Source organism: Metopolophium dirhodum, chromosome 2 (assembly GCF_019925205.1).
Source record: "Metopolophium dirhodum isolate CAU chromosome 2, ASM1992520v1, whole genome shotgun sequence".
Lineage (NCBI taxonomy): Eukaryota > Metazoa > Arthropoda > Insecta > Hemiptera > Aphididae > Metopolophium > Metopolophium dirhodum.
Genome location: NC_083561.1, coordinates 26,071,813 through 26,083,640, shown reverse-complemented (window position 1 = coordinate 26,083,640; position 11,828 = coordinate 26,071,813). Strand labels below are relative to the sequence as shown.

The window sequence follows — 11,828 nt, the reverse complement described above, 5'->3', positions numbered from 1 at the left end:
AAAACATTGAATCTATCAATCACACTAGTGATTTATACATTTTGTGAGTTGGCTGTGTTTTCCACATGACCACATGTTCAATAATTTAAATTTCATGCGATTACTTACCTTGTTTTGTACATTATGTACTTCTTTAAGACTTAAACCTTTTTAATTAAAACTTCAGTTTCAGCTACACTTCAAATCTTTAAGGTAAATAATATAATTTTCATGTTACAAGCAAAAATAAATAATACTAAATTAACCCAAATCATGTACGCACTACGTAATAAGATCTCAAAATCTTGGTCATTTATCAAGTATGCAGTTTACTTAGGAGAAAGTTTAGTGAACTTTTTCTATTTTAACACAATGTTAAGTAATTTTCATTTATTATTACTAATTCACATAAATTTTAATTAATTTAATCAATTATAATTCCGAAATTATTTTATTATTTGCACAATATTTTCAGGTACAATAGTCATTTTTAAATATTATATGCAAGTAGGTAAGTACAAATCAATACAATATATCTATTAGACTTGTAAGATTCATATTTTTGTTTTTTGATAACATGTGTCTATAATACATAAGTCATTTGTTAATGCAATGAAAGAGTCACTCTGAATGTAGGTACCGAAAAATATTAAGACTGTTTTTTAAGTTTGTTTTTGTAGTGTAAATATAATGGCAGAGATTAGACAATCGGAAAATTATATAATTATATGTATAAAAAGTAATCACAATTACTTTCAATAATCATAGGGTAGGTTACTATTTATACATAACATCGAAATAAAATAAATCATATACATGACAAATGAAAAATTGGTTTAACAACTGTATGGTTGATACAATATAAATGCTTTAAGATTTTTATGTTTTTTTTTTTCTTAAAATGTTTCATTTTGAAAAAAACAATGTTTACAAATTGTTAATTCTTTCCATATCACGAAATAGAACAAAATAATTATAAACCTATTCTAAGCCTATAAAAATTGTTCCGAAATAAATTAAAAATTAAAATTATTCTTGATCCTTATTAAATAAATGTAAAATTAATGGCGAAGTATATAGTATGAGATACAATTAATTTGTATTTAATCTTCATCCTCAACTTCTTCTTCTTCTTCCTCGTCATTTTCTTCTGCAGATTCCTCTTTCTCTACCTTTTTTGCTGGTGGTCTGCCTCGTCCTCTTCCTGACGACGGAGCCTGTAATATTAATAAATATTAATACATTTTTTGTTAAACAATTAGAAGACATACTACAAAATTTGTTATGAACATACTTTGGCCTTCTTTTGACTCTTCTTTGGCCTTCCTCTACCTCTTTTGGCTGCTGGTTCACCATTTTCACCTTCTTTTTCAATCTTCTTTTCAGCTTTAGCTGGTAGTTTGCTTGCTGGTCTGCCGCGTTTTTTCGTTTCTTTAGAGTCTTTGTCATTTACCTATAATTTACAACATATTAGTAAATAATTTTCTAGAACAAGTATGCATCATGTAAGTCTTAACAAAACATACGTCATTCAGTTTTGGGGCTCTTCCACGATTCCTCTTTTCTGCAACAACTCCATCGTCAGACATTATGTTTATTTTTTTATGGGATCAATGTAGTCAATATTCTGAAAAAATATAATTAACACATCATTAAATAATAAATATTGAAGGAAAAAACGGTCTAAATATAAAATTAAATTTATTCTGTTATTGCAGAAGTTGTCAACACGGATAAATAGATTATTTTTTCTTGTTGACATTTTTAGAGCTTACAATTGATACAAATTGTTGAGTATAATAATACAGCATTGAAATTATGCAATATTAATCAATGCGCATTATTATCATACAAAATTAAAAATAAATTAGGACAATAAACCCACGTTTAAGGCTTACAAACATACCGGTAAATTTGTGTTTAGCTTTATATTAGAGCGAATTGATCATTTATCAAACTTTAAGGTAAGATTAGTATCTATGTTGTAGGTACCTATATTAGTTTTTACATTATTAATATATGTGAGTCAAGAGTGGAAGATATTACAACTTAAAAATGCTTACTATTTAATATAATATATGTAAGTAATAGTTATTGTTAATATTGTGTTTTATTTTTATATTTTAAATTTAACGATAAAATAAAATAAATAATATATAGGTAGTTAAAGACCCGGGGGTAAACGACTAAGAGAAAAAGAAAGGAATTAAGATTTATTTTATCTCCAACAATACATTTTCATTAATATTATCATCAGAAAAAAAAACAGATTATACCTAGGTTATTTATTTTAGGAGGGGAGTGTATAAATCTCGAAGCCATGTAGTTTACAATACGCGGATTTTTCGGAGGGAGCTCCTCGACACAATCTCACCCACCCACCCATTATAAACGAGTAATAACGACATAAACCCATAGTCGAGACTCGAGGCTAGACCGCCGGGTCACTGTTTCTATCGGGGAGCAGCTACTAATTACTATTTATATTATGTACTTGTCCGTTGGTAAGGGCCTAGGAACGCTGAGGAATAAATCAATAAAGCCGCCAATTTAATATATACGTACGCGAAATCTACAGACTGACTATACGTCATTTTGTTTTACGGCCACAATAAAAACTAATAATTTTACATTTTTACGAAGGTTATTAAAAACGCAATACCTACCGTTATAATATAAAAATATAATACTGTACATTAATCGCACGGGAAAATAAATAAATAAAATACCCGAAACAAAAAAAAAATAGTTTCCCAATGCTAATTATTTTTAAAGATCGAATAATACTACAATATCCGTTGTACGTACGCGTCCGCTTCGATCAATTAAGCTCCATCGAATATAAAAATGTTACGTACGCGCGTCGTCGTACTTTGTTTATTATTTAATATTTTTTTTATGAAGCCGATTGATTAGAAATGAATACGAACGCCGTGTCAGTGATATTCCAGAAACGGAAACAAGGAAAATATCAACAAGTTCGATCAAAGTACGTCGTTCCGATAAAATAAATAATACAAAAATATATACAGAGCAACAGTGACCAAGACGTCGAGGTAATAATATTATATTATTATTTTTATAATAATACGCGTGTTCCAACACATTTAATTCTGACGAATTGCAACTGGAAATTAGTGCGCCCTCTCCCCGATCGATACTCACACTGCAATCGTGATTGGCCGAATCGGAATATAATTTTTTATCAAACGTTAAAAACAACAACTATACGACTTACGAGGAGTTGAGGAATAAACGGCGACGAATAGAGCAAAAGGGTCGCGAAATTTGTCGACCCTTACCCGGCGTATACTTGTACCCTCACATCCCCCGCGAGGGAGGAGCACGTACGGTTTTTTCGAATCCTCACAATTGAGATTTTCCTCTCGCCCCACCATCATTGGACATATTGTGAAATAAGTTGTAATGTCACACACGCCTTGTCATTCGTCCACACGGTGTTTACAACGGGAGGGGGAAGGAGGCTTACAATGACTTTTCCCGCTCGAAAAATTTTTTTTTCATAAACAAAAACCGCTTTAGCGCGATAAATGAAAGAACATAATATATATTTTTAGTATGATACGTCGTAATGATGACATTGGTATCGCATACTAACCTAATTATTAATATTGACATATTTATTTTTATCCCGTAAAATCCCACAATTTATAATATTACCTATAATTATTAATTAAATTCGATAAGTAATCTCAACACGTGCACAGGTACATATTAATATCATTATATATTTTATATTTAATATAATATTATTTGTTAACTTATATGCTATATTAATACATTATATATTCATAATTAATATTACAATGGCGCTATAAGACTACAAAAAAACACAGTTAAATTATTATGCAAAATCAGAATAAACAACTAAAAAAAAATTGGGAAAAAAATAAATATAAAACGGCGACAGACCCATCGTCAAAAATCTGTCTTAGTAGGCAAACAAAAAACAAACCACCATCTCCTAATGTGGCGGACGAAGCAGGTAAGTCTAAACAAATTTTAACATCCCGATCCCGCCCCCCAAAAAATCAATACGCACACGTAGTCACACGGACAAGTACTAATAAACGTAATACGCGGCGCGGGTTCCCTCCAGAAATCTGGTAGCTCGACAGCGACGGCGGCGGCCGTTAAATTTTAAGTTCCGCCGCCGTAAAGATGAACAACAGAGTGGATCACCGACCGACGGTAGATCCGATTGAACAACCCTCCCACCGATTACGATCAAGGCATTAGGCAATAACGAAAATAACGGTGGAAAAAAAAGTCAAGAGAACACGCACAAGCACGGCCATTTTGGTAGTTACGCGCCGGATAAAGAAACGACCAACTAAGGAAAATTGCTACGCGCCAAGGAGGAATAACAATAATAATGACGGTGATCATCAAAAACAAGAACACGGCCGCAGCCGCCGGATCGGCGATATTATTTATCAGCGCGACAGCCGACAGGGAAACCGCGAAAATGGTATCAGTTCGGGCGCCGTCCAAATTAATAATTGTAAAATTAAAGTGCGCGCGCAATTACCGGCGGCAGCGGCCGGTGGCGCGCGCGCCGTGAGTGTGTGACGTCTATTGCCGCCGCAGTAAAATAATAACAGTGATATAGGTACGCGGATTTACGCAGTTTCGAATAATTATTTTCGTCGTCATCCCACGAATAACCGTAAAGATCAGTACGTACGACCTACGAATAAGGAAAACCGACGAAAAAGTAACTGCGAAAACCGAAAACCGCACCACGGCAATTCGGTATAAACAAAACAAAAAAAAAAATCCCCCCGTAAGACTTAATATTACGAATTAATTATTATTGTTGTTAATAATCGTTATTTCATACGATACCTGGATATGGGAGCGGGGCGGCTTCGATGCGTTGAAAACGTACAAAAAATAATACAATTATGTAGTGTGCAGCTTTGATAAACACCACCGGCGAGGAGATGCGGAGCAGACGACTTGAGACGGACCAGAGAAAAAGCGTATGCACAATACACTATAAAGGCGGCGGTTTGTGAATGGCAGTTATCCCGCCGCCACCGTCGTTGTCGGCGGCGGCGGCGGCGGCAGTGGCGTGCAGTGTCGCCACGGCGGCCGCGCAAACGGTAAACCGCTCTGCGATGACACTGCGCGACCGCGCGCGCACGCCAACGGTTGTTCTAAACCATAGTACACCACTTGAGTATAATATTCTCGAGTTTATACCGTATAATATTGTATTAACTATTATTTATGTATACAGGGTGATTCACGTATGTTCACCCCCCAAATTCTATTCAAATTATGAATTATCGAATTTTTCAGTCGAGGGCCATGTTTTCGATTATTTAGATTTTATACACCATTAAAAGAGTGTCCTGTGGTAGTATAAACTTACTTTACTGCAAATGAGTTGGTACTTGGTATCCTTATGACTGAAAATGACTGTTTTGAAAATGTATATATTTCTAAACAAAAATTTGAACGTGCCGTTTCTGCGTCATTAAAAATGTTTGTACTAAGGATAAAAGTCCTAAAAAAAATTTAAAAAAAAAATATAAAATAGATATAATATTGGATCTTGAGTAATACATTGTTATTATTAATTATTAAACTCTGAAAATGTTTATAAATTATAAAACGTTGATAGATAAATATAATTCCTAAAATTTTCAAATCATTATTGACCATATCTAGTATCTTCCAAACCCATTATTATGGACCAATTATTCTCTGTTCACAAATTTTTATAATTCACTCGTTCAGATTTCGATTTAGATAGGTACATCAACGTCTTTTTACTAACAATTTACAGAAAAAGAGTGATTCTCATAAAAAAAAAGTTGTTATCGCCACAGAATACTCCTTAGATGGTGTAAAAAATCCAAGTATTTGAAAATAATAAACGGTCGGTGAGTCTCAAGCATATTTGAAAATTGTTTATTAAAGGTAATAATGGGGGTTAGCATGCTTGGTGAATCACTCTGTATAATATTTTGATTTTATTTTTATTATTATAATCGAATGGGCCCCGCCATTTTGCCCATTTTCCCGCCTCGGACGGTTAGTTGGCGGGTGGGTTGCGTCGTTCGTTTGCTTCGACCACCGGCCGTCTATATAGTACACTATACCACGGTCATGGACGACGCCGCCACCGGGTGTCCGACCGGACCAAGGACAATTTATTATTTATTATATTCACGAATTGTGTTTGTGTGCGAGCGTCCCAGACGACCGCTACCCCCACCACGGCTGTACGACTACATCACACCGTTTTATGTGGACATGTGGTGCGTTTCGGCGTTCGTCTGTGCAACATGGGCCATACGCTAAATAATAATAATAATAATAATAATATATTGTTCTATTGTATTATTATTATTATTTTTACTATTATTGCGTATACAGCATTGCATTTGAGTTTTATTCGTATTTGAATATTTTCTACCAAATGGTGTTTTTTATCTTTGTTATAATTTATAATACGTCACGCGCATTTTAAATACACATCGCAACGACATCGATATGACGATACATAATATATATTATATATTTTGACGTATTGTGTGTGGAGGCCGCGTATTTTAAAGACAATGCTACGATCCACGTCCGTCTACACTCTGTCTCTGTATGCACACCAGTCATCGTGGTCAAGAGCGCCCCCTTGTAGGTGATAGAGGCCTTCAGGGGTAATAGAAGCTAGAAATGCCCACTTATTATTTTTTAAAACAGATTGACCACTATCATTTTGTACACACTTAGACATAGGTATCACATTCGATTTGATTTCTATTTGGAATTTCTGAAGTGTTTTTCATGGCATCTATATAATTATTGCATAAAAAATCGTTTTAAATGTTGAACTTTGTGCTATACCTATACTTCATCAGCATCGCTGCAGTTAATAGGTATATTATACTGTTATTTGTTGTTCTACCTACATAATATTATGATAAAGTATTAATATATAGTATTAATCAATCTAAAACAATTGAATTTCAAAACATAATATTGAAAAATGATTCATTCGTCTGTGGACGTATAAATGTGAACCTAGATAGATAGATTATTCATTGGAATAAATTATAAGATCTTAAACCTAACATAAAAATTTGCCGCTCCGCTGTATTTACGATATACGGTAAAAATCCAAAGAAAAAAGAACTTTTTTTAAATTTAAAAATAATACCTATTAATTGACTATCACAAAAAAAATTAGAATATTGATATTAAATTATTAGTACCTATTAATTACACTTCAAACCTACAAAAAAGCTAATAAGTCAAATTGTCTATAGGTACATAGGTACATTTACATAAATGATTCGTTCTCATTCCTATACAAAATATTTTATAAATCATTTGACATACATTTAAATATAATAAAAAAGTTAAAAAAAATCCACTAATGATATTCGAAGTTTAATAGGAAAAATTAATTTTCATAGCATTTTCCATAGTATTGATATATAATACTCTATTAATATTTTTTTAATTGTTTTTTTTCCTTGGTTTTTTTCCCGGGATTCCCTGTATACTACATTAATACCTACCAACTGCCCTGTGCTATTACCATGCAATAAGTAAGAATTATTCTTCGCAAAATTGATAAATTTGTAATGATGCCAATTTGTTTATATGTTTATATTTAATATTAATCATAATTCATAAATAAACTTTATTTTATGCATTTATAAAAAAGTATAATTTTAATTTTAATTAAGAAGACGCCACACGGGTAAAATAGTTGTCTCCGTCTTACAAACAAACAACATGGCAAATTTTACGTTCACAATAATACATTTTACTCTGTGATTTATTAAATTAGAATGAATTTACCTCTTATAAAATTTAAAGGTAAGATTATTATCTATGGCATAGGCTTTTATTAATATTTTTGTCAAGAAGAAGGTTATGATAATTTTAAAATGTACTGTAGTTTCAAAAAAAAAAAAAAAAATTATCATAACTTATTTAAAAATGTTGTCATCGCTAAACTATAACATTTTGTCTTCAAATACTGCAGGCCAGTCCGACCTGGGGTTAACAAATCATTTTTTCAATTCTTCGTTATTATAGATCGTGCAGATTTGTTCATAGAATGGACCCAAATTCTAATTTTATTAAATGTATTTTTTCGCTTTCTTGTTATTCTCATACTATAAGCTTAAGAAACACTTATATTAAGTTATCAAAAGTATTATTAGGTTCAGTAGCGGCGTGAATAGCTATAGCCATTACTACATAAAACTGCAGTACAAAATATGTGCAATTATAATTGTTTGAAAATATTGTACCCAGGCCTCTTATTTGAACCTTTATAATATAGGGCCCTATTATTAAAAGCTTTTTATAGTTATCACAAAACATCAACTTAATATTTAATACTGATATACTACTCAGCGTAGACCCAAAGCGGCCCGGTCTAAGGGGCTCAAGCCCCCCTTTAAAATGTTATATATTACGCATTTGTTTATATAATAAATAGTTTATATATTATACAATATATTATATATTTATTATAAAATATATTATATTATGCATCTGAAAATCCATAAATTCAAAATTAAAATCAAATACTTTTACCAATCAAATGTTATCTGTAATCTATTATATTATATAAATAAATTAAAATTGTACTTTTCCTGAAAAAAAATTGCCCCCCCCCCTTCACTACTTCTAGATCGGTGCCTGGTATTGACTATTGGTGTATAATTAATATGTTTGGTAGTTTAATTAAACATCAAAATATGGATATTAAATTTTCGTTCAATGGCTTGCATAAAATAAGCTATTTTTGTTTATCTACATTTCTATTATCATCTATACTTTATAGTTTATAGTAATATATATAGGTAGTCAGTCTATATTCTATGATGTTATATAAATCGTAGGTTTTCAAGGGCTTGGACGGCTTGGGCATTGGGTAAACTAAATATAGCTATATCACAGACAGTAGACACACTATGTAGATCGTTGACCAGTTACCTATAATATATAGAATTTGTTTATTGCTTTATTATGCTCTGAAATGTACGATACGTTTACTGTTTAAATATAGCTTTTAAGAAATGTATGAGTTTGTAAAATATTGCATTTTCATAATGGTTGTATTCGCTTAAAAATTGGTAGGTACCTTTAAATTTGATAATATGTCAAAAGTCAACTCACTCTATAATATCAAGCTAACAACACAAAATTGGTTTCACTGAACGTGAAGTTGTTTATTTATATTACCGTAGGTCGTAGACAACACATGGGAATAGGTGACATCCTCTTAAGCGGTTTAAAACTTAAATATAATATAAATAAATTTTAATTAATTAATAATTGACATAAATAACATACCTAGGTCCCAATAGTACCCAACTAATTATTATTGGAATAATTCTTCCAAAAAAATATTACCTTTTAAAATTTGACGCATGAGTTATGATTAATATACCGATATCGGTTTAAAAATCAATTAAATTCCAAAAACAAATTTGTATGGAAGTTTGTATGGCAAATTAGTTATGTTTTTTATCAAAATATGAAATAAATGAAGCAATTATCGAGTGGCTTCTTAATACATAGTTGGTTGATACTACATGAGTAGCCTGTGTCTGTGTCAACATACTCACGGTTATAAAATCTTGGGTACGACACTTTGTAAAAACAACTTAGGAGAACCTTTTATTAAATTTTCAAGATTTAGCTATTAATACGTTTTCAACTACAAATTGAAATTGAAATTTTCGTTATGTTGACGAATTTTGTCAAAACTTAAACTTAAAACGATTATAAAAAAACTACTAATTCCTATATGTATTTTCGTGATTCTTAAATCGCTGTAATTAGTACAACTTATGAGGAACATGGTATTCAATTTTGAAACGTTTTGACAGTAGTACCTATAGAAGTGTATAGATACTATTCAAAATATTATTATTGAAATATTTTATAAACATTTCAACGGTTATTTGTTTTTGAATTACAACGAGATAAGTGATACCAAAATCGATTTAGACTAAATAATCCTGACGTTCCTGTTTTTCGTAATTTTTTAAAAAAAATTTCAGATTAGGTACTAAGTAAAGCCAAAGAATTGTTTACTTTTGACATCCATAAACTCAAAGTACCAAGGTTTTCTACTAGAAACCACCCTGAAATTGGGAAGATTTTTATTAAAAAAAAAAAAACTGTTTATCTGTCGGCAAATCGGGATGATAATAAATTGGTATTTCAGAGAATCGGTTTTCTCTCATAATGTCGCGACGGCGACGTTATGCGTGTACCTTTAGAACCTAAATATACTTACACGACAACATCGGTTACACATTTACACCCCTAACAGTATTACATACTTGCTGCAGCTGCCCTTTTATAGTCCCGACAGTCCCTATACCGACCTCCTGTTTCAAAGCACTATATAGCTGTTATAAAATAAATGTATAATATAACTCTGCTTAAAAATATTAAATATTGTAATATTATTATATTAGAGTAGGTATTCGACTGCGAGAACATTGATTAATGATTTATTTCTTACATATAAGTATATAACATATTTTAATATACCATATTAATTATTATTTATTATTATTTTACTGACTATATACAGAGACTATATAGATACTAATCTATGCAGAGTGTTTGAAAATTTTGGACACAATCGTTGGTACTACGCTATATGGTTGCTATTCAGTATTCACTTACATACCTCATGGCCTATAGACATATTCAATGTAGGTTGCAGGGTTGTATGATCATTTTAAATTAGAAAAATTATAATATCTTGATAAACCGTTATGGCGTTCTACCTTATAAATTCCTTCAGGCGCGTATTTACAAGATGGTGGCGAGGGAGCTGCAGTCTCCCCTCCCAAAATAAAAGTATGAAGTGTTGTAAAAAAATTTGTGTTTGTACTTAGATAACTACTGAATAGGTCTAAATACTGATTTTTTTTACTCAGAGGTAATGGAAATTGCAAAATTAGTAAATGTTGAGTAAAATAACCACAAATGTGTGGTTGACCAAAAAATCGGTTTAATATTACACATTGTTACACAGAAAAATACTATAGAAAAACTATCTTTATTCCTCATTTCGATTTTAGATTGCTTAATATCATCGTTAAATTATCGTTTTATGTCTTATTATAACATATAAGGAAACAGTTATTTCTTTACAATGTGTCTTTAGCTTTTTTGAGTTTTGACGTCTTGACGACACCTTTTTGGGTATCAGAGCAGCAGTATATATGTACATTTTTACGGAGATGATTTACCATTTTTTAAGGATTCCATAGAGCCATAGAGACTGAGTATAGCTTATGGATTTCTAAATGGAAATCAGTAGAACAACTTTCTCGACCAACAACCTGCTATGCACAGATGCTCTTATTTATTGTGTTGAAGACTTAAAGTGTTGTATTCTAATATATATACCAATTAATGAAAATACTTTCAGCCGTATACTTTCTGTATCAACAACATAGTCAGAACGTAAGATTTACTTAAGAAATTCTACTTTAGAAAATCGTCTTGTTGGTTTAGCACTAATGAATATTCATAGAAATACCTCAATAATAACAGACGATGCTGTTTTAAAAAAGTTTGCCCACGGTAGAAGATCCAGGCGCCTTCAACTTATAGTATTGATGTATTTGTTTTGTAATAAATATTTTATATATGATATAATATAATACAAGCAGAGGAAACATTTTTCTGATATTCTATGTCTGATGGTATTTAGATAGATATATTTTTATATTTTCATCAGCCCCAAAATAAAACGCTAAATACCTATGTGAAAAATATTTCTATATAGTTTCTTTCCACGCAGGTACAATGATTTTGAGCAT

At 31.3% G+C, this 11,828-nt stretch overlaps 1 protein-coding gene across 1 annotated transcript; it reads right to left on the bottom strand.

Moving 5' to 3' along the window:
- Window positions 1-354: 354 nt before the first annotated feature.
- Window positions 355-5,035, bottom strand: LOC132939314 (high mobility group protein I). Its single transcript, XM_061006407.1, has 4 exons — window positions 4,849-5,035; window positions 1,506-1,606; window positions 1,274-1,432; window positions 355-1,196 (listed from the first exon to the last, which is right to left on the bottom strand). Exons 2-4 carry the CDS (start codon window positions 1,566-1,568, stop codon window positions 1,083-1,085), a joined length of 336 nt encoding a protein of 111 aa, XP_060862390.1. The 5' UTR covers window positions 1,569-1,606; window positions 4,849-5,035; the 3' UTR covers window positions 355-1,082.
- Between the last annotated feature and the right edge of the window lie 6,793 nt (window positions 5,036-11,828).

Coding starts and splice junctions, on each gene's coding strand:
- LOC132939314 (XM_061006407.1), bottom strand. CDS start 1,568: ATGTCTGACGATGGAGTTGTTGCAGAAAAGAGGAATCGTGGAAGAGCC. Junction 1,433..1,505: donor GAGCCCCAAAACTGAATGAC/GTATGTTTTGTT, acceptor TGTAAATTATAG/GTAAATGACAAAGACTCTAA. Junction 1,197..1,273: donor AGAGTCAAAAGAAGGCCAAA/GTATGTTCATAA, acceptor TTAATATTACAG/GCTCCGTCGTCAGGAAGAGG.